Genomic DNA, 23,110 nt, shown 5'->3' on the forward strand with positions numbered 1-23,110 from the left:
TGGGGCTCTGCAGGGCGCACCGGGGGCTCTGGAGGTCGGGATGCAGGATCCGGGCCTGAGGTTCGAGGGAGGAGCCCTGGGAAGGACGGTGTCCTCTCTCTCGCCCTCCTCGTGTGGCTCCACCGCCCTGGACCCAAAGGGGTGTCCTCGATCAAGGCCGGCGGCCAGAATGGGTGCAGCAGGCGGGCGACGGGGCGTGGAGGGTGGCCTTGGGCTCCAGGACAGAAGGAAGAGGATGCCATCCAGGTGGAGACATGAGTGCTGAGGGTCATAAAGTGCTGTGTGTGTGTGTGGACACAGAGGCAAGGTCACCTGACGTCAGGGAACCCTGATGAGGACACGTTGACTGCAGGACTGCGGATGGACCTGTTTATGTCATCTCCAACATAAAGGTCGTGAGGACCCAGAAACCCACACAAATAAGGGTCTCCAGAGCCTCCAGAAGAGCCAGCCGTGACCTGGGGATGGAAGAGCTTCAGGGATCTTCCAAAAATACACGGAGGGAACCTCCTTTCCTCTACATGGTTTCCTGCTCATCATTTTCATAGCTAATGGGAAGGTCTATTCAAAGGAAAGAGTAATGACTGATGTTGATAATTTCTCTATATAGTCATATATGCGGATATGTAACACAAAATGCACATGTATATCCACAGCCATTTAAGTCCACTGGAAGGAAAATAGGAAATTTCAAGTATAATATATTGTATACACATATACATCATTTGCAATAGTCCCAAGTTAAACTTGGGGATAAAACCTGCAAAAGCATTTTTCCCTCATCTTTATTCAATATTCTAACACATCTAATACATAAGTTTCTTACCCTTTAGAAAATTTCACTTGTAATTGACTGAAGCTGAGAAGGACCAAGCTTTACGTGAAAATCCCTACTTGTATCCACAGAGGCAGGGACCAGGCTGATACTGAAAAACACCTGCTGTATCTTTCATTGCCTGTCGTTCTAGATGGGAACCCTCAAGTTATTATTCTTTCAGGAATTAGATTATCTGTCAAGTCATGTCTTTCTAGTTTCCAATGAGAATATGTCCAATCTCATGCTGTGGTGTCTGGGGATATTTTTAATATAAAGCTGCTCAAGGAAAATACATTAATGAAGAAATTAAGAAAGTCAGGGAGAGTGTAAACAATACAAACTTGAAAAGATGCTTTGCTTTGCAATAATGGGGACGTTTAGATACGGCTGAGGACCTTGTCAGGCCACGTCCTGCAGGACCACTCTTAGGGGGCTTTCGTCCGGGGAGACCTCTGGGCTGATCTACGAGACACGCTCTGAGACAAACCCCTGGGGCCTGCAGACGCAGAAGCACTTACATTTGCACTGTGACTGCTGCCACTAACACAGATGACATCTTGTTTTTGAATTGTCAGTACCTCTTTCGTTAGCTTCAGGCGAATGTCATAGGCGTGTCCAGACCCTTCATCGTGCAACAAGGCAGTCCCGGTTTTAGTCTGAAACAAAACAGAGACGAAGAGGGTGTGAGGACGGGAGAGCACGGACCCTGACAAAACACGCCTGCCCCTGTTCACAACCTCCTGAAACACGCCTGTGTATTTATCACATACCCATGCATCTGACTAGGATTTGATTAACTTAGCACAAGATAATGGCATTTTTAATATTTCTTCCTGAATAGTTTTTATAGGATTTGTATAAAACATGTTTTTAGCAGGTGGAGAACGATGAGTCAGAAAGGCACCTTCGGATAAATCAGAAGTCACCTCGTCCGCGTGAAGTCATCGACCCACCCCCGACTGAGCGGCGCCCGGTCACACAGGTGGGCACGGGTCCCAGGCGAGCGCTTGGACGGCCCTCCCGTCCCTCTTGTGCCTGCACAGGGCTCCGGCCAACACGGCCTCGGACACAGCCCTGCAGCCAGGAGCGGGGGAGGAGGGGCGAGATGCGGGGAAAGGCCGCAGGGGTCGGGTCCTCAGGCCAGGACCAGACGGCCCCAGGGCTCACTGGAGTGAGGGTGCGACCAGGTGCGGCCTCTCCCCCTGCCGTCCAAGCAGGCACACATGCACACACGCACACGTAACACGCAGAGGCACGCAGCATACGTGTCAGTGTGCTGTGATTGCTCAGGGCAGGACGATGAGGTTTGGCTCACACAGACAAGCCCTCAGTTGTGAGCTCAGGAACCCTGAACTCAAAGTAAAACCAAAGGCTGATTAAAAAAAAAAAAAAAAAAAGACTAAGAGGCAGTGTCTGCAAGGAGGCGTTTTATTCCTACTGCGGGGTCAGAGGTCATCATGCATCCTTTTATCGAACAAGCTTTAATCCAGCAGGACGTGGCGTCTCTGTGGGAACAGGAGGTTCGCCGGCTCCCGAGTCACGGATGCACCCACGAACACGCTTGTGGGGTTGACCTCACGGAACAGCCGTTCCCTGGGGGCCTTGGCCACGTGGAGTCGGTGGGGACACTCAGGAGAGGACCCGGGGTGGCTGCTGGTGGGGCCAGGGCTGGAGGGAGCCAGCACCCAAGGGAACCCGAGACCAGGGCAGCCCCGCAGTGAGAGGGCTGATCCTTGCGTGTCGTTCAGAGGGAGAACCGTTTCGGGTTCACATCAAAGAGGCGCAACTTCGACCCATTTCTATCGATGTGTAAAGCACACGCTCACGTACAGTGTTCACTTCCAGCTAATTCATCACCGACCAACCCACGTTTCTCCCAGTCTGTTGTCTTGGGGACGAAACCCCCTCCACCCGGCCCACAAGGAGAACAAAGGAAGGGTGGCAGAGCTTTAACAAGTTAAACACAGTATTTAAACTGTGTTAGACATTTAAAGAGTCAGCTACTGAAAGCAAAGGGATTCAGTAGAGAACTAAGTCGAGTCATCTGTTGCCTTAAGGTGCCATCTGACCCCGTGACGCTGCCTGAAGTAAAGCCAACTGCTGCTCAAACTGTTGAAAAATAGTCAGGAACGTGACCAAGCTGGAGAGCATTCAGCATTCCACTCAAAACCACAATCTTCTTCTCATCACTTTCTTCTAGAAAATCACTCCTCTTCTGTCAAATGACGAGTGCGCCAGAGCTGAATATCCCCGTAATATAAACATAACAGCCCCCTTCCCGGGATCCCAGCACCGCCGTCCTCAGGGGACCCGCCCAGAGGCGCAGAGGCAGGAACAGAAGACGGACCGCCGAGCCAGGTTCTTCCCTCGCACCAGACGCGGTCAGCAGGTCCCCGCTTTACAGAACTGAACACACTGTCTTGACACTTCTCGGAAATAAAACAACTTCTTTAAACTACATGTTGGTCTTTGCCATTCAAAAGCCAAAAAAATTAAGAACAAAACTATACCCAAAAGCAAAAACGTTAAGAACAAACCTAAACTCCCCTCAAATGCAGAACAAAACGAACACCTGCCATGCGGGGCCTCCGCCTCAGTGAGTGGTGAGCCCTCGCTGTGTCCTTGTCCTGCGGCGGCCCCCGTGCCCTGCCCTCCTCACCCGCACGGTGAGGCCAGAGGCCCATCCCGCAGCCCCTGCCTACGAAACGTCCAGAGACCACGCTGCGCTCAGTACCTGGGCTGCCGCCCTCCCCACTGCAGCCCTGCCCGACCCAGGCTGACCCCGTCAGACCACCGTCCACACAGGCCACCCATCCTCTGGACACGGCCTCCCAGAAGCGCGGGGCCGCTCGCTGCCTGAAGAGTCTCTCCCTCTGGCCCGGGTCCCCGTCCCAGCCCGGCGGTGGCCCCCAGCCTGGCCCAGGATCTGGTCCTCGGCTCCTGCGTCCCCTGGTCCCTCCGAGTCCCACGCGGCCCCTCTCGTCACCTGTAGGTCTTGGCTGAGACGGGCCTTGTGGACAGACCTCCCCACCACCCACAGGGCCCTAACCCCTGCCCCCGGCTTCGTCTTCTCCCTTCAGCCCACGGGACTGTGGGCCTCGTGCCGGAGCCAGGCATCCCGGCCTCACTGCCGGGTTCCCAACTCTCACGTCAGAAGCCGTCGGCCAGGGGCACAGGGCATGCTCTGTAAACAAGTGAAGTAGGAAGGCCGCCCTCTTCCCACAAATGAATCTTCACATCCACGCAATTCCAGTAACAATCCATGAAGACGACTGTGGAATTTACCAGGATAAACTGAAGTTACATTTTGTGAAATAAGACTGGTGCTGTGGGAAGTAACTGATCCATAAAACATTAAGCCCACCACATACTGTGGTGCTAAACGGCCGGATGCAAGAGGCAAAGGAAGGCTCCAGAAAGTTTGATTACATCATTGGAAATAGTTCATAATATATTCTGCTTTTGTCGCCTCACCACATGGCTTGCGGATCTTAGTTCCCCGACCAGGGATTGGACCCAGGCCCTCGGCAGTGGGAGTGCTGCATCCGAACCACCGGGCCGCAACGGAACCCCCAAATACCCTGAGACTGTTGCCTAGTGATCTCGACTACCGCAAACATGGCTCTCATACCTTGTGTCAGAAACACTCCCAGAGAGATCAACCCTTGTAAAAACACGGAAAAACAAAAGTTCTTGAAGAAAATATCAGCGTGTGTGTGGAAAAACTACTAGGTTAGCTTAACTCAAAAGCCAGAAATTCTTGAGAAAAAGATTCATGGAATTCACTACATGGAAATATAAAATTTTGTATGACAAGAACTCCATATACAAAAATATAGGCATATTGTAGACCCGAGGTTAACAGGAAGATTCTTACAACCGAAGACGGACAAGTGAACATCCTATAAAAACTGAGTCAAAGACATGAAAAGGAATTCCCAAAAGAAGGAATAAAATGAACAATACATTTGAAAAGAGATGCCAGCTCACCAGTAACCCAAAGACTCACAGTTACTCAACAATGATTTATGATTTTTTTTTTTTTTTTTTTTTTTTTTTTTTGCGGTACGCGGGCCTCTCACTGCTGTGGCCTCTCCCGTTGCGGAGCACAGGCTCCGGACGCGCAGGCTCAGCGGCCACGGCTCACGGGCCCAGCCGCTCCGCGGCATGTGGGATTTTCCCGGACTGGGGCACGAACCCGTGTCCCCTGCATCGGCAGGCGGACTCCCAACCACTGCACCACCAGCGAAGCCCTGATTTATGATTTTTAAACTATTTGATAGGCAAACATTTAAAAAGAACAGCAGTACCTAGTGTGGACGGGACCTGGAGGAGCAGCTGGCCCACGTGTGGCTGGTGCAGGCGCCACCTGCCTCCTGGAAAGGGTCCGGGAATAACAAGGGCGTCTGTCATGCCTGATCTGGAATCGGGTGTCTCTGCCTCCAGGAATCCACCCACAGGCGCAGCCAGGCAGCCGCCCTGGGAGTTATGCGAACCACTGTTCCCCACTCTCTTCACGGTTAGAGTGTGTTACCCTTTAATGTGACACTAAACGTGAGCCTAACAGACTTAACACACCTGATGTACTTAGAATATCAGTTCTGTATCTCTTGGCAAGGAAAGTGTCCACAGATATCAATTCTCGAAGAGCAAAAGAGCACGCAGCACCTAAGATACAAAAAATTAAGTTTGTACATAAATATAAATGTAAAGAAATGCATGGAGAAAATTTAGAATGACAGAATTTCAAAAAACAAATACTAGCAAACAGAATCCAACAGCACATTAAAAGGATCATACACCATGATCAAGTTGGGTTTATCCCAGGGATGCAAGGATTCTTCAACATACACAAATCAATCAATGTGATACACCATTTTAACAAGTTGAAGGATAAAAACCATATGATCATCTCAATAGATGCAGAGAAAGCTTGCGACAAAGTCAACACCCATTTATGATAAAAACCCTCCAGAAAGTAGGCATAGAGGGAAATTACCTCAACATAATAAAGGCCATATATGACAAACCCACAGCCAACATCATTCTCAATGCTGAAAAACTGAAACCATTTCCACTAAGATCAGGAACAAGACAAGGTTGCCCACTCTCAACACTATTATTCAACATAGTTTTGTAAGTTTTAGCCACAGCAATCAGAGAAGAAGAAGAAATAAAAGGAATCCAAATTGGAAAAGAAGTAAAACCGTCACTGTTTGCAGATGACATGATACTATACTATGTGATACTATCCTACATGATACTATAGAGACTCCTAAAGATGCTATCAGAAAACTACTAGAGCTAATCAATGAATTTGGTAAAGTTGCAGGATACAAAATTAATGCACAGAAATCTCTTGCACTCCTATACACTAGTGATGAAAAACCTAAAAGAAAAATTAAGGAAACACTCCCATTTACCATTGCAACAAAAAGAATAAAGTACCTAGGAATAAACCTACCTAAGAAGACAAAAGACTTGTATGCAGAAAACTGTAAGACGCTGATGAAAGAAATTAAAGACAATACAAACAGGTGGAGAGGTATACCATGTTCTTGAATTGGAAGAATCAACATTATGAAAATGACTATACTACCCAAAGCAATCTACGGATTCAATGCAACCCCTATCAAACTACCACTGGCATTTTTCACAGACCTAGAACAAAAAATTTCACAAGTTGTATGGAAACACAAAAGACCCCGAATAGCCAAAGCAATCTTGAGAAAGAAAAATGGAGCTGGAGGAATCAGACTCCCTGACTTCACACTATACTACAAAGCTACAGTAATCAACACAGTATGGTACTGGCACAAAAACAGAAATATAGATCAATGGAACAGGATAGAAAGCCCAGAGATAAATCCACGCACATATGCTCACCTTATCTTTGATAAAGGAGGCAAGGATATACAATGGAGAAAAAACAGTCTCTTCAATAAGTGGTGCTGGGAAAACTGGACAGCTACATGTAAAAGAATGAAATTAGAACACTCCCTAACACCATACAGAAAAATAAACTCAAAATAGATTAAAGACCTAAATGTAAGGCTGGACACTATCAAACTTAGAGGAAAACATAGGCAGAACACTCTGTGACATAAATCACAGCAAGATCCTTTTTGACCCACCTCCTAGAGAAATGGAAATAAAAGCAAAAATAAACAAATGGGACCTAATGAAACTTCAAAGCTTTTGCACAGCAAAGGAAACCATAAACAAGACAAAAAGACAACCCTCAGAACGGGAGAAAATATTTGCAAATGAAGCAACTGACAAAGGATTAATCTCCAAAATATACAAACAGCTCATGCAGCTCAATAACAAAAAAACAAACAACCCAATCCAAAAATGGGCAGAAGATGGGCTTCCCTGGTGGCGCAGTGGTTGGGAGTCCGCCTGCTGATGCAGGGGACGTGGGTTCATGCCCCAGTCCGAGAGGATCCCACATGCCGTGGAGTGGCTGGGCCCGTGAGCCATGGCCGCTGAGCCTGTGTGTCCGGAGCGTCCTTAAAAGACTAAAAACAGAACTACCATATGACCCAGCCATCTCACTACCGGGCATATACCTTGAGAAAACCATAATTCAAAAAGAGTCATGTACCACAACGTTCATTGCAGCTCTATTTACAATAGCCAGGACATGGAAGCAACCTAGGTGTCCACTGACAGATGAATGGATAAAGAAGACGTGGCACATATACACAATGGAATATTACTCAACCATAAAAAGAAATGAAATTGAGTTATTTGTAGTGAGGTGGATGGACCTAGAGTCTGTCACACAGAGTGAAGTAACTCAGAAAGAGAAAAACAAATACCGTATGCTAACACATATATATGAAATGTAAAAAAAAAAAAAAATGGATCTGAAGAACCTAGGGGCAGGACAGGAATAAAGATGCAGACGTAGAGAATGGACTTGAGGACACGGGGAGGGGGAAGGGTTAGCTGGGACAAAGTGAGAGAGTGGCATGGACATATATACACTACCAAACGTAAAACAGATAGCTAGTGGGAAGCAGCCGCATAGCACAGGGAGATCAGCTCGGTGCTCTGTGACCACTTAGAGGGGTGGGATAGGGAGGGTGGGAGGGAGACGCAAAAGGGAGGAGATATGGGGATATATGTATATGTACAGCTGATTCACTTTGTTATACAGCAGAAACTAATACACCATTTTAAAGCAATTATACTCCAATAAAGATGTTAAAAAACAAAGGAGAAAGAAAGAAACAAACAAAAAACCAACATTTTATGTAAACGTCCACAATTCTCATATACGTCTATGCATCACCTATTATGGATGGTTTAATCTGGCCACTCTTACACTCGCTGCTAAAATGGCTTGCCCTTCATATGAGTGGAGGTGGCAAGAAGCAGTCTGCTCGCTAATTTTAAAAAAATCATAAAAACTAAACTTAACTATTTTATAGCTTTTTAATTTACTTATACGACCAAGAACACCCCTCTCAAATCACTCCGTGATGTATGTGTTAGGAGTGTGGCAAAGCTGAAGGTTTCCAGGAGAACCACACAAAACAGAAGCCAGGTGCTCATGGCTATTCTACCAAAGAGCATTGTACACAAGTAGTCTTAATGCATTTTCCTTGTTTATACAGAAATAAGCATATTTTCTTCACTGAATTGTTGACAGATGAATTAAAGAATGAATATCAAGTGCAAAAATACAGACAAAGAGCTATGAAAACACACGGAGGAGGGAGACAGTCTATCTGTATCCCTTAGCAGTTTATTCACGGCGAGAAAGACAGGGATGGATTTTTAATTTAGTCCAGTTTTTAGCAATACATACCTAAGGGCATTATAAGTAGTACTTTGTTATAAAGAATTCTAAACTTCTAATATCGTCTCTTTGATCTTGGTTTACTGGGTCTAACGCATATGAAAGATCATACAAAATATTCCCTGAAAGGCTGTAGACATTCTATACACGGTACAACTGAAACTGTGAGGTTTATGTACTTTTGAGCAATTACTTTTGCAATATGTAAAAAAGGAAAAGATCCTGTAGAGAAGTGCAGTGATGTCATAGAAAAAGCATCAGAGGACATAAAAATTAATTCCAGTTCTGTCACATGCTGGCCATACACATTTGGACCATCCACCTTCCTCCTCTGAGCCGCCGTTTCCTGATGGGTAAAATTAGATCATTCCAACTTCCCTGGGTGATAGAATGAGTCAATGAGACATTACCTGTGGAAGTTTCTAATAGCCTGTCTCAAACCAGCAGAAGGTGAATGCAATCCAGGGGTTTTCCTGGTAGGTTATCTTTTCACACTATTTACATATCAGTAAAAATGAAGCCACTTTCAGTACCAGAAAGAAAAAGTCGACTTCGTTAGCCCTGCAGCACTTCACACAAGATGAAAGGATAAAGGCATCAGTGGGCAGAGAGCCAGGAAGCGCCATGGCGCCAGGAAAATCCACAGCCAAGATTTTAGAAAGAAAAGGGGGGAAAGAGGGGTGGGATGAACTGGGAGACTGGGATTGACATGTATACACTAATACGGATAAAATAGATAACTGATGAGAACCTGCTGTATAGCACACGGAACTCCACTTCGCTGTACAGAAGAAACTAACACAACATTGTAAAACAACTATACCCCAATTAAATAAAAAGCAAATGTCCCCAAAGAGTTCAGATACGGAGGGAAAAAATGACAATCAGGCAATATTCCACTAAAAATACATCAAAACAACTACTGCTTGCCTCTTAGGGGTAAAGAAAAACAGGACCTTAATGCATTCATTTTATACCAACCAACAGAAAAGAAAGCTTTACACTGGAGAAACACGTAATATTCTGCCCATAAAAGCAAGAGTTTGAAGTTTAAAAAGACACAAACGACATCCCCAGGAAAGCTGGGTCACGTGCTGAGACTTGCTGTGGAGGACGCCCCAGGCAGCTCACCACCATGAGGTCATGTCCTCACCACCCGAGCAGTGCCTCGGACAGGCGGGAGTTGGCTTACAAATGCACACACACAAGCTACATCTGTAGCTTTAATCGGAAATGCTCACCTGACCTGTTTTTCTTGGCTACGTGACCTTCTGTAAGTTATCACTCCTCTCTGGCCATCAGTTTTGGCATCTATATTGGGAGATAAGTGAACCCTTATGGTCCATTCTGCATGTAACATGTGATTCCATGATTATTTTATTCATTTTGATTTAAAAGGACATTATCTTTGACCCACATGGCAATGCAACAATGAATTAAATAAGATACATACATAAAAGTGATTCAGGGGCTTCCCTGGTGACGCAGTGGTTAAGAATCTGCCTGCCAATACAGGGGACACGGGTTCGAGCCCTGGTCTGGGAAGATCCCACATGCCACGGAGAAACTAAGCCCGTGAGCCACAACTACTGAGCCTGAGCGTCTGGAGCCCGTGCTCCGCAACGGGAGAGGCCATGACAGTGAGAGGCCTGCGCACTGCGATGAAGAGTGGCCCCCGCTCGCCACAATCGGAGAAAGCCCTCGCACAGAAACGAAGACCCAACACAGCCAAAAATAAATAAATAAATTTATATTAAAAAAAAGTGATTCAAAGACTTCAAAGTACAATAAAAATTAAAGGGATACACTGTCAACATTGCTTCTGTTAGGACATTCTTGCTGAAGCTAGACTTTTTTTTTTTTTTTTTTTTTTGCGGTACGCGGGCCTCTCACTGCTGTGGCCTCTCCCGTTGCGGAGCACAGGCTCCAGACGCGCAGGCTCAGCGGCCATGGTTCACGGGCCCAGCCGCTCCGCGGCATGTGGGATCCTCCCGGACCGGGGCACGAACCCGTGTCCCCTGCATCGGCAGGCGGACTCTCAACCACTGCGCCACCAGGGAAGCCCTGAAGCTAGACTTTTAATTTAAGCAGTACCTGTTATAATAATTATTTAAGTTCTGCTAAATCAGGATTTGAGCTGCTTTAAATTCACACTGCACTTACTCTTGAAAAATGTTTCCTAAGAAAGTTATAATGTAAAATTGTAGGGGTGTGTTTGGCATTTTATATATACAGTAACGTTTAAATTTTTTAGGGATGTTTACAGGTTAAAGGCAGTTAATTACAAAATAGAGACACTCCTAAAATCTCTTCATTTAACCACCCCTTCCAAGTTCCCAGGGGGAACAGACTTAACTTAGTATATTTTGGCCAAAAAAGAAATGTCAGGAGAAAAAAAAAAAAAACCATCAAAGCTGGTGAGGTCACAGTGCTTTAGAGCTTACAGTGTGCTGTTTTCACAGGTGTTATCTCCTGTGGCGGCCCCAGGCTGAACAGCAGGTATGCAGGGCCCCTTTTGCAGGTGAGACCCCCATAAACGACCCTTCCCACAGGTAAGGCACATGGAAGCATCGCTCATCTGAGATGGACCAAGCTCTGCCTGCCTCACACCTGCCACCAGGAAGCTGGATATCTCTCTAGCCAACAACCTCCTCCTCCTTCATCCAGAAAAGTGGGGCAGAGAGATGAGAGCTTGCTTGGGTACCACATCCCCAGAGCCAGCACCTGCCACACCCATCCGCCCTCCCATGGTGGGCACGGTGGTATCAGTCTCCTCCAGGGGCCTGGGTCGTGGTGCTCTCCCAGACTCAGGGTGCCCTCCAGGACGAGCCCACACTCACATTCCCACTTTCATAATCGGTGGCCAGGACTTTGATGGGAATATAGTTCATTTTCACAGACAGGTCAGACAATTTTAGGATGTAAACTAGAAGACAAAGATTTTTCCACTTACATAAACTTACATAAAAAACTCTAAACGTATAAAAAGACACTCAGGCTATTTGAATGTCCATCGCATACATCTGGGTACATCTGTCCGTGTTCAGCATGTGAAAAAGTAACAGTCTTGTCACAGGATGGGCCTTTATGTCGTGACTTATTTGTTAAGGTATTTAGCATTTTATGAAATACTGAATATACGTTCAAACACAGATATGTTTTTTATGATCAACTACAACGAGCCCTTTCCACCTTAAAGCTTCTACAGAACACCCCTCATCAAAATTATAAAACAATGTAATGCACTGATAAACGTGTTATGGGTATTACAACGTCTGTCTTTTCAAATGCACATTTTGGCTCAGAAGCTTCGTTCTAAACAGCCCCAAGGAAAACCCCTGCCGTTTCCAGTGAAGGCAGTGGCCTTGCAATGATTCAGTGGTAAACAGCTGGCTCTCAAGCTACATGATCTTAATGCCTGGAAAGCGAATGTCTTGTTTAATTACTATGAGCGCTGTAGTAGGTCACAAGCTAATTCCACATGATCCACTACCGTCAGCCACGTGCAGCTCCGAATGTATAAATAAAATCAAGTCTCCATGTCATGCCTTCCACCAGTGCTGTCAGCAGAAGAATTTAAAGTAAGTGGTGCGTGTTTTTAAGCAAATGCCAAAACGGTTTTTGTTACGAACACTGGAGCTGAAACGTGGTAGTAGGTCAGTGTACAGAAAATAACAAAACAGAAGATGGCTGTGAAAATCAGAACATCTAATTGCCACTGTCTTTAGTGTGTTTCTGATTTTTACAGCATTTTATCACTACACTATAGACTAAGCACATAAGGAACAATCATGCCGTGATGGATCCAGGACTAGCAATTACAATAATCACCTTAATCACTCACCTGACTGCAACACCTTGGATGTGGAAAGCATGTTAATTCCGTCGTGTTCCTAGGGCCTGTTGAGTGTGTAGAATAGGAAGGGCGCTCAGAGAGTAGAGGAATGTTTTATTCTTCGTCTACTTACATGTAAGCTCAACTTGCAGGAAAACTATTGTTAAAAACAAGGCCAACCTAGTGAGTTCCAGGCTCCCTGCGGAGTGCGGACACCTGGCGCCCAACAGCTCCTGAAAACGGGACCCTGGGAGTGGCCCTCCGCTGGAACCAAGGTGACCTCTCAGCAGAAGCAGGATGAGCTGGGTTTGTCAAGCCACCTCCCCACCCGCGAGGACAGACCGATTCAGAGGTCATCAGGCCCCGTGTGCATGCCCTCCCCCTGCCGAAGCTTCACCCCCAGCCCCGTCGTCCTCAGAGGAGCTGGACCTAAGTCTGAGTAGACCCTTTTCTCTCATTCTGTGTCTCTCTCAATGTGATCCCTGTAAACAGCGCAAAGTGGGGTCTTGTCAAGTTTCCAGCTTTTTAAATGAACCCTCAGACTTCGCCCTGGAGGTGACTGTCCACATGGTCTGACTTATTTCCACCATGTTTGGTCTTGTTTTCTGTTTGGGCATCTGTTCTCCATCCCTCTGGTTCCTTCTTTCCTGCCATCTTTGGATGAATTTTAAGTATGTGCTAGTTTTCCATTTCGTCAATTTAAAAAAAAAACTGTTTTAACCATATAGCTTTGTTCTATTTTTAAGTGTTTTCTCTGGATATGGAAACATACATCTTCCTGTATCACCATCTACCACCAAGCGGCATCGCTTTGTGAACACTGTAAGAATGTAATCCCTCTGACTCCCTCCTGTCCTTCCTGGTCTCCCATGGGTCACTTCCATGTCACAGACCCCAAAATACATCATTTTATCTATGTACTATTTTAATTTATATTTTGGTTCATTCTGGTTACACAAAGACATTATGAAATAATACATAAATGTGTAATTATATATCTAAATACTAAAATGAACATTTTTTATATCGCTCCATTCTAATGATCAAATTCAAGAAATTTATCACTGACACTGACGGAGGTTCTGAGGTTTGACCCAGCTTGCAAGATAGCAAAGTAACCTGCTGGGATTTCACGGATGCTGGTGGAAGACAGGAGACACACTTCTCTCACTGGTTAGCAGTGTAAGTCAGCAAATGCACGGTCTGCGTGAGGTCCTGGATTATGTCTTATAACGTGAGGTCCCTGTGACAGCACTTACAGTCTGGTGTACTTGGCACCTACACAGGCTCGACAGTCAGGAAGCGAAACAAACATTTTTTTAATGAAATAAAAATGAAAGGGATCAAGAAGAAGAAAAAAACAGCGCATCTTGGAGGTATTATTTTTTTAACTTCGAAAATGCCTAATTTTTATCACGTGTATTTCAGGTGAACTTTTATTGAATTGAAATGAGTTATTATATGATTCAGTTTTACCCTGTTTGTCTTCCTAATTTAGTTTCTTCAACTGAAAATGTACCTTCTAAGAAAATCCATAAAATACATCAATTCAACCTCAGATAACATAAGAAATGTGATATTATTGCCTACTTGTTTGTATAGAAGATTTATTCATTGCTACGGGGGTCATTAATGCTGCTTTGTTCTTGAGGATTTATGGAAACACATCACCTCTACAAAATCCCTCATGAAATCAACAACCAGGACCCAGCAGGCCCCAGCAGGGCTCACACAGGCTCACATCCAGACAGGCTCGTCAGCATCACCACCCACTTCAGGCTGCACCTCAGGTCCTGCTGGAAGGACCAGTGGGAACTGCAGTGGGGGCTGAGGTTTGCTCCCAGGATCCTTCAGCTCATCAAAGTGATGTCTGTACACAAAACCCCAGCCCTCTACTTATAACAGAGAGTCAGAGCATTAAAAACTCGGATCCCAGAAGAATTAAACATTTCCATGGCATCAGGAGGGCTGCCCTCCAAACACCTTCAAGGAGGTTACTCATAGTAAAGAAGCTGCAGAGGGCACAGACCCGGGTCAGCCTCCAGGAGACGGTGGTTCCCAGGGGGGCCAGCAGCAAGGCTGGGGCCGGAGGTGCTGCCCTCAGGACCACAGCCTCCAGGGAGCACCTCCTCATCCTGCGTGGTCCCCGCATCTGACCACAAGGTCAGCACCAGAGGGTCAGGCACCACATCTGTCCACACCACTGGCCTCACAGTAGGGGGCCCAGAGTGTCAGGGAGGTGGGCGTGCACTGCCCACTGCCGCCTGTGAGTGAGGGCGCAGCACTTATACCCCAGGCAGGCGTCACTAAAGGAGACGTAGGGACCACCAGCTCCACTCCCCCCTCAGAACCACCAGCAGCAACACACACAGACGAGCCCTCTCCCTCCGCGGTAAAATAAAGAAATGGCACAGCTAAAGATCACAACACAGGATGCACTTTCTCAAGATACTGTGAAACTGAGCAAAAAAAGAGGAAAGGTTCTGACAACTGACCTAGAATTCCTCAGACTTGGAGCGCTATGTTTCTCTGAATCTAAGCACACATTCCTGAAGGGTGAGCTGATGATCTGGGGCTTGTAGGCCAACAAAGTGTGGGTTAAACCCCTGTAAGGATGGGCTTCAGTGCAGTGCCGGAGAGCAAGAGGGGGCATGGGGATGTGGACAACTGGAGGGGGGATGGGGAGGGGGCGGGGGAAGGGAGGGGGGAGGGGGAGGGGAAGTGGGGGAGGGGAAGGGACAGAGGAGGGGCAGGAGGTCAAAGTGTCAGGATCACTCAGATTGTGTCCTTTTCACATACTCTACAGTGGAAAATGAGCCAAAAAAGATAACATAAAATCTCCTCTCCTTCAAAATTAAGCAGTCTGCTTCAAAATTGCCACAGGTCAATGTTGTAAAAATCACAGTGGAGATGTACTCTGAATGGACAATGAAGTTACAACTCTTTGAAATGTGTTTCAAAGAAAATTTACATCTTTTAATGCATTATTTAGTTTTTTTTTTTTTTTTTTTGCGGTACGTGGGCCTCTCACTGCTGTGGCCTCTCCCGCTGCAGAGCACAGGCTCCGGACGCGCAGGCTCAGCGGCCATGGCTCACGGGCCCAGCCGCTCCGCGGCACGTGGGATCCTCCCAGACCGGGGCACGAACCCGTGTCCCCTGCATCGGCAGGCGGACTCACAACCACTGCGCCATCAGGGAAGCCCCATTATTTAGTTTTAAAAAGCTGTTGAAAATCAATGATCTAATCACAGGGCAGCCAAAGGCCTGTTTCTGTAAATAAAGTTTTATTGGAATAGCCACACGCACCCGGTTACTCCTGTTCATCACTGTTTTCATGCAAATATTACTACATGCTTTAAAAGCTGAATTCACTATGAAAAATCTTTCACAAAGTAAACTCTAGGCCTATACAGCTTCAGCAGTTAATTCCACGTGTTTCAGGAAAAAATAATGCTGTTATACAAACTCTTCCAGAGAAACAAAAAAGGAACAGCATTTAGCTCATTTATAACCCCAAGCTAAGCTAGTTCTAAAACCTGTAAGGAGGTTATAATAAGTTACATTTACTTACCGAACACCCTCTTGAACAGAAATGTAAACATCCTAAAGAAAATGTTACCAAACTGAATCCAGAAAAATATAAGAAGGAAAATACTTTTTGAACAAGTGAATCAAGGAAGGGACTGTAGTTTCTCATCTGAAAGTAACTGCACCTCCATGTAACAGTTACCTACCTCCGCGTAACAAGACATCCAACACCTCACAGCTTCTGGGATCTGGATGCGGGTCCCCTGCGGCTGCGGTCAGCCATGGGGGCAGCAGTCAGGTGGGAGTGGGCTCCGGGTGACAGGTCGGCCGCCACCCGCTTCTGTGCTGCCGGCCGGGAGCTCCCCGTCTGGGCCCCGGGGCCGCTCCAGCTGGCCACTCACAGCACAGCATCCCCCAGAAAGCGTGATCCAAGACAGAAAGGACCTGCCCCCAAGATGGAGCGGGGTTTCTGTAACTGAGTATCGCCACATCAGCCCAACACTATGGACACGCAGACTAGCCCTGGACAGAAGTGGGACAGGACCACACAGGGCAGGCGGACAGGGCTCCTGGGAGGCACCCCGTCACTGGCTCAGAACACGGAGACACTCCTGTGACCATGAGCGAGTCTCAAAAAGCCATTTGATGAAAGTCATTCACGGCGAAGCCTTTTAATAAAAGGTACCTTCCCTGACCTTCCGGAAAACCTCTAAGAAAGACTCAGAGCATCTGTGGCCCTCAGTGTTGAATCCGGAGAACTTCCTCCTGGGGACTGAGAAATAGATGCTCACCCCGCCACCTCCCCGCAGCCATGCCCTGCAGCTCCCAGCCAGCATCTGCCTTTGTACACTTACAAGGCCTGAAGGTTGGAAAGGAAAAAACAAAGCATTTTCCACAGATGCCATTACTGAGCACAGAGATAATCTTAAAGTATGAAAATCGATAAATGATTAGTCATGGTATTAATAAAGGTGCCAGTTAATGGTATACTACGTCAATATTTTGAAAGTACATGTCAACACATCAGCAACAAGTATAACAACTGAAAGATATAAGAAGATGCAACTTCCAGCAGCATTAAAAGTCACCAATATCCACAGGGAGATCAGCTTGGTGCTTTGTGCCACCTAGAGGGGTGGGATAGGGAGGGTGGGAGGGAGACGCAAGAGGGAGGGGATATGGGGATGTACGTACACGTACAGCTGATTCACTCTGTTATACAGCAGAAACTAACACGACAATGTAAAGCAATTATACTCCAATAAAGATGTTAACAAAAAAAGTCACCAACATCTAGAAATCAATTTAATAAAAGACGTACAAGGTTTTGGGGCCTCCCTGGTGGCGCAGTGGTTAGGAATCCGCCTGCCAGTGCAGAGACATGGGTTTGAGCCCTGGTCTGGGAAGATCCCACATGCCGCGGAGCAACTAAGCCCGTGCGCCACAGCTACTGAGCCTGCGCTGTAGAGCCCGTGAGCCACAACTACTGAGCCCACGTGCCACAACTACTGAAGCCTGCGTGCCTAGAGCCCGTGCTCTGCAGCAAGAGAAGCCACCGCAGTGAGAAGCCCGCGCACCCCAATGAAGAGGAGCCCCCACTCACTGCAACTAGAGAAAGCCCGCGGTCGGCAACGAAGACCCAACGCAGCCAAAAAAAAAAAAAAAGAGACGTCCAAGGTCTCTGAAAAATTTAAAAACGTTATTCACAGGACATAAGGAGATCTAAATATCATAGAATAGATCGTGCTCGTGAAGCGGATGAACTAATATCGGCGAGTTGTCACTTCTCCCCAGGTTAATCTAAGATTCGAAACAATAGAAAATCATAACCTCAGCAAGTTTCTAGAAATTGATAAAGTGATTCTGAATTTTAAATGGAAATACAAGACGCAAGTGCAGTCAAGGCAGCCTTGGAAAAGAGAAACAAAGCGTAAGACGTACACAGCCGGATATCAAGAACTATCACAAGAGCAAACGGGGCATCTGCTCAAGGAAAAAAGCTCAATGGGAAAGACAGAATCCAGGATCCAGAAAGAGACACACACACACACGATCACGTCATGGGCCGCGAACGTGGTCCTGCAGTGAAGTCTGGAAAGAATCATCTTTGCTACACACAGAAAAGTGAACCTGGAACCCTGCTTCACGGCATACAAAAAAAAAAAAAGAAAGAAAGAAAAAAAATTCTGATTGGACGTAAGATCTAAACAAAAGGCAAAGAATAAAATGTTTAAAAGAAAAAACAAACGAAAATATCGTCATGAACGTGGAGTAAAGTTTATTTCAACATCATGCAAAAAGTTCTACCCATAAATTAGAAATTGATAAAGTATTCTGCATTAAAATCGAGAAATTCTGTTCAATAAAAGATACTATTAAGAGAGCAAAAAGGAACCCACCAAGTGAGAGATTCTGGCATCACACATGTTTGATAAAGACTCAGATGCAGAACATATAAAGAACTCCAAAATCAGGAAGAATAATACTAATTCTGTGGGTCTGTAATGGAGCAGCTGGTTACAGCTCCTCCAGTAAACATCATTTTGTTTACCTCGCTTACCATGAGACAGGAGGAGAAAGGCATAAAAATTCAATGGCGTTAGCAGTACCCACAGACGGTATTCATATCCACAAATAAAAGCAAAGACTCTACAGACATGTTAGAAATCATGAACATCTAGCAATACGGCTGGATAAAACTGCAATCTATCAATATGATTCATGCCCAGGAATATACAAAACATCTTGAAGACTGCGAAGGAGAAAATTTAATCCTTTATTGAAAGACATTAAAGAAATACTGATTAAATAGAGAAATGCCCGTAAATGGGAAAACTGTCCCCAAATCGGTCTATGCAGTCACTGTATTCCAACCAGAATCTGAATCAGTTTGGACCTTGACAAAAAGACGCTGATTAAAAGGAAAACAAGGCCAAGAAGAGTTAGAGCATCATTAGGAAAAGAAGTGGTGGGACCCTCCCCCTGTCAAATACCAGTATCTGAAGTTTGCCACTGGGTCTAACATGGATTTCTGTTCATAATTTAGCATCTGTGAAATCAAGGTGTATATTACAATGGATGTTCTTTGTGGTACAAAAAATAACGGGGTATGTTGATGTTAATTGCATCTTATAACTGAAGGATACGGCATCACCAAGTTATAACAATTAAAACTGTGGAAAAAATGATACAGGGTTTGAAGAAAACGACCAGAAGAACAGAGGAGAGCCCAGAGTCCCTCTGAACCTGGAGACTGGATGTCGGCCGGCACCGCTGACGGTGAGGAACAAAAATACAGGATGCTGGGACAACGGATTAACTCCACGAGGAACCTGTACATTGGACCCTTATTTATGCCGCGTGCATTAAAGATGAAATTGAAAACTTGAAATAAATATCTTCTGGACGGTTGGGACTCAGGAATGCTTTCCTAACAAGGCACAAAACCCAAAACCAAGTGGGGAGAAACTGTTGCATACACTACGGTTAAATGTTCTTTCATCCAAGGACCCTGCTGATGGTGACACAAACCAACCCTGGGCAGAGGGACCGTGACCCAAGAGAGAACTCAGCCTGGAACATACGGCACAGGTGGGCAGGTTTGCGGGGCCAACGCAGGAAGCTCACCCCGACCGCCTCCCAGGATTCACCTAACAACAGACGCTCACTTTTGTTTCTGAAAGCCTCTGAGTTTAAATTAACATCAGTTTCTGCTGAAAATCCACCCACTCGCTTGACTGAAAGTCGACAGAAAAAGCGAAGTGAACACGAAGCAAACTCAGAAACCAAACGCTCGTTTGCGGGCACACCTGTGCTCAGTCTCACAGGCGTACTTCTGAAGCATAAAGGTCAAAGTCAAGGGCGGCAGGATGAGGAAAGTGCGGTTATTCCACTGCCTACACTGTCACTCTTTCCAGCCTCCTCAGAAATGATGGTTTCCATCACTTCTTGTGAATTGAGACATGCCATCAGGTACGATATTAACTGCAAAGAAAATCTCTAAATTATTTTAATCTGGAACACAAAAAGGGAAATTCATGTTTTAGGAAACAACGGTTCCCTATCACCGATAGATTCGTGCGATCCGTGGGTCCACCCCGACTTCGGCAACGGCCGATAGAAACTCCATATGGAGCCCCCGCACTTCTCTGAGCTGTAGGACCAAAGAGCCCTCGGGGCTGCCCCCAGGAGCCGCAGGGAAAAGGCTGGGGATGATGGGGTTGGCAGGGCTGGGGGCTAAGCTGTTGAAGAAGGAGAGCGGAGAGAAAAGCTGAGGCCAGGAGCTCAGGAGAGGGCGCTGGGGGCAGTCCCGGCTGTGCTTCGGAAACCACTGCCCCCGGGGCCCCCCAGAGAGCCTGGCCTCACAGGCAGCGGTGAGGGGTCTGCAAACTCCCTGGGTGACTCTACTGGGCAGGAAGGTCTGAGAACGACCCCGCTGGAAACTGAGGATGAAGAGGCAGCAAGAGGCCCCCCGAGGGGGCTGGAGATGAAAAGCAGGAGGGTGGTGGCCCCCACGGGCATGGGGTCTGCACGAGGGCCCCGCGGGGTAGGTCTGGGCTGACTGAGACGCCCTCACTTCCTCCGTGACACGCCCTCCATCCACCCAATGGCTCAGATCCAGACAGCCCCCCACACGGCCTGACGGGCCGCAGGGCTGAGTAGCAAGTGCCCCCAGCGGTCTGCGCGAGGTCGCGGGAGAACTGAACACAAACCCGGTCCTTCCAGAGGAAGAGTGATGCCCAGAGACATGGCTGCACGGTGGTGCTGAGAAGCAGGGCTTATATTTTCCCATAATCCAGGAAAAAGCTCACATGGTCATATTAAGTATTTTAATCTTCTGTTTGAGAATTTGTTTAGGGCCAAACTTCGACCGGTGATACTGACCTTGTAACTGCCACTCAGATGTCTGCTTGATTCCATCATCCCAGTGAATTTATAGCCATCAAAGGAAACGAGCAAGATCTGTCAGCAATGACCTACTTAGGATGCACTTTTTGAGGGAAAAAGGTAGGACTCCATGCTGTTGAATGATTTCTAATTCTGCAAAAACAGTCTGCTATAATGAGCCCCAAAGATCAAAAGACTCACCAAAATGGCACAACATTTGAATAACTTGGATTTGACACACAGAAAGCATTTCAACGTTATTTAAAATAGATATCTACTTGCTTAAACTGTATTTTATTTATTTCTTATTTTTTTACGTCTTTATTAGAGTATAATTGCTTTACAATGGTGTATTAGTTTCTGCTTTATAACAAAGTGAATCAGTTATACATGAAGTCTACTCGTGAGAAAAAGCTTAGGAAAAAGAGACATGTATACACATATAAAAGTCATACAAGACATTAGAACGATCACAGCAAAATAAATGGATCGCCGATTCTCATTACCAGATTCAGCTGTCAGTCCCTCGGACACTGTTCCCGAAGCTGTTCAAACAAGTCTTTGTGTATTTTAAGAGGGGGTTTATCTCTGCGTCCAAAAGTGGCAGCGAAGACTCTCGTTACCACATTAGATAGGGACTGGCGCTTTCAGCCAGGGGTCTGCACCAGCTCTGCACACTTTACAGGAACCTATGGACTTGCAAGGAGGAGCCAACTGTCAAGGTTAACAGTCTGAGTGAAGACTTCATTCTGCAAAAAGGTACGAACATACAAATACGGGCTCACGCGGGAAGAGCAAACAGCCGGTGGAAATGGAGAAAAAGCTCAATGTGTCTAAATGTTTCACGTGTGCCCTGCATTTCGGTGGAGATGTCCTTCACATTTGACTCTGAAAATAAATCAGGTACATGCTTCTCACTTTAAATATCGAAAACCTTAGTTACTGAATTTAGGAGAGTCCTCGCGGCATCAACTCGAACATTCTGTAAACTTGTTACAAAGCAAACTCGAGTTGCACGCGTCAAAACCATCATGCAGCTGAGACATTTAATAACCGAGTTCTTCAGAAGACAGATCCTCCTGTATAATAGCTAAGATCCATCTTTACTATACTGAATTTCTTTACATTTTAACTCACAATATCGCAAAAGAAAATGGCACAAATGCCTAGCCTGGACGCTACTAAACGTGAGCACGAGACTGGCTGATGGGAAGGACCGGCTCCACCGAGCACTGAGGTCAAGGACAGGGCAGCACGTGACGTCCTCCAAGGGAAGGGTTTCCAGGAAGATCCTTGAGAAGTCACCTTCTATTTCAGATGCAGAATCAGCCGTGCCCCAACTGCTTTTTGTGCCACAATAATCTGTATGTTGTATTTTTTCCAATCTGGTAATAGAAACTTACAGATTCACTCTGTGAGAATGTAGTTACAAAAGAAACAATCTTGCCTAAATTTTCTAAGGGAAATAAATAATGCACAAAAATCCTTACAGTAAGATGATAACAGTTCCCTTTGTAAAGGTTTTGATGACTGGATCGATCCTGATTTATATATATATATATATATATATATATATATAATACATATATTTGTATGTATATACACACAAATCGAGCCTGAGGCCCTGGATACTTTTGTAAAGATGATAAAATGTCTCCAAGGATAAGGTAGAAACTGACGCAAACACAGGAAAAGACTGTGACCCCTGATGCCTTAACTCCTCAGACACGAGGAAGGACGCACCTGAGGCAGCAGATCCAGCCTTCAGATACAGCATCTGAACACCAGCAGTGATTTTAGCAAACTCTTAAACGACTGATTTAACTGAAATTTTAAAACTGTCAAAGGAGGGAGAGATGAAGAACCAGAAGCACCTCGGGGAGGAGTGGACGTCGTCTGCCCAGCAGGGGTCCGAGGTGCCTGCACAGAACAAGGAGATGAACCCCGCACAGCAGTCCCCAGACTCTCCACCAGCTCATCCCTGTTCACTTCTGGGAAGAGACCAACTACCCGCGACCTTTCCAATGTTACAATTTTTCTTCATCCTCCTGTTGAAAATCTTCGCTTTGTACCTCTGTGAGGATTCACCTGTTCTATTTTTATTCAATTTACTAAAATTAAAAAATACCAAGTTCGCGCACTTCTCCTCCCCCACCCCCACCCCCCACCCCACCTCTCGCGGACACCACTCTGTCCTCTGTATCTGTGAGTGTGCATTTGGTTTTAGCTCTTT

General features: G+C 46.1%; 1 protein-coding gene across 1 annotated transcript in view; it reads right to left on the bottom strand.

Moving 5' to 3' along the window:
• Positions 1–23,110, bottom strand: part of SNTG2 (syntrophin gamma 2) — a 151,747-nt gene that overhangs the window by 128,042 nt on the left and 595 nt on the right. The window contains exons 2-5 of the mRNA XM_065890866.1: positions 14,492–14,614; positions 14,204–14,354; positions 2,371–2,485; positions 1,336–1,473 (exon numbers count right to left, since the gene is read on the bottom strand). Of these exons, the coding sequence (XP_065746938.1) occupies positions 1,336–1,473; positions 2,371–2,485; positions 14,204–14,354; positions 14,492–14,614 (527 nt within the window). The remainder of the gene's footprint in view (positions 1–1,335; positions 1,474–2,370; positions 2,486–14,203; positions 14,355–14,491; positions 14,615–23,110) is intronic.

The sequence above is a fragment of the Phocoena phocoena genome, chromosome 14, assembly GCF_963924675.1.
Source record: "Phocoena phocoena chromosome 14, mPhoPho1.1, whole genome shotgun sequence".
Taxonomy (NCBI): domain Eukaryota; kingdom Metazoa; phylum Chordata; class Mammalia; order Artiodactyla; family Phocoenidae; genus Phocoena; species Phocoena phocoena.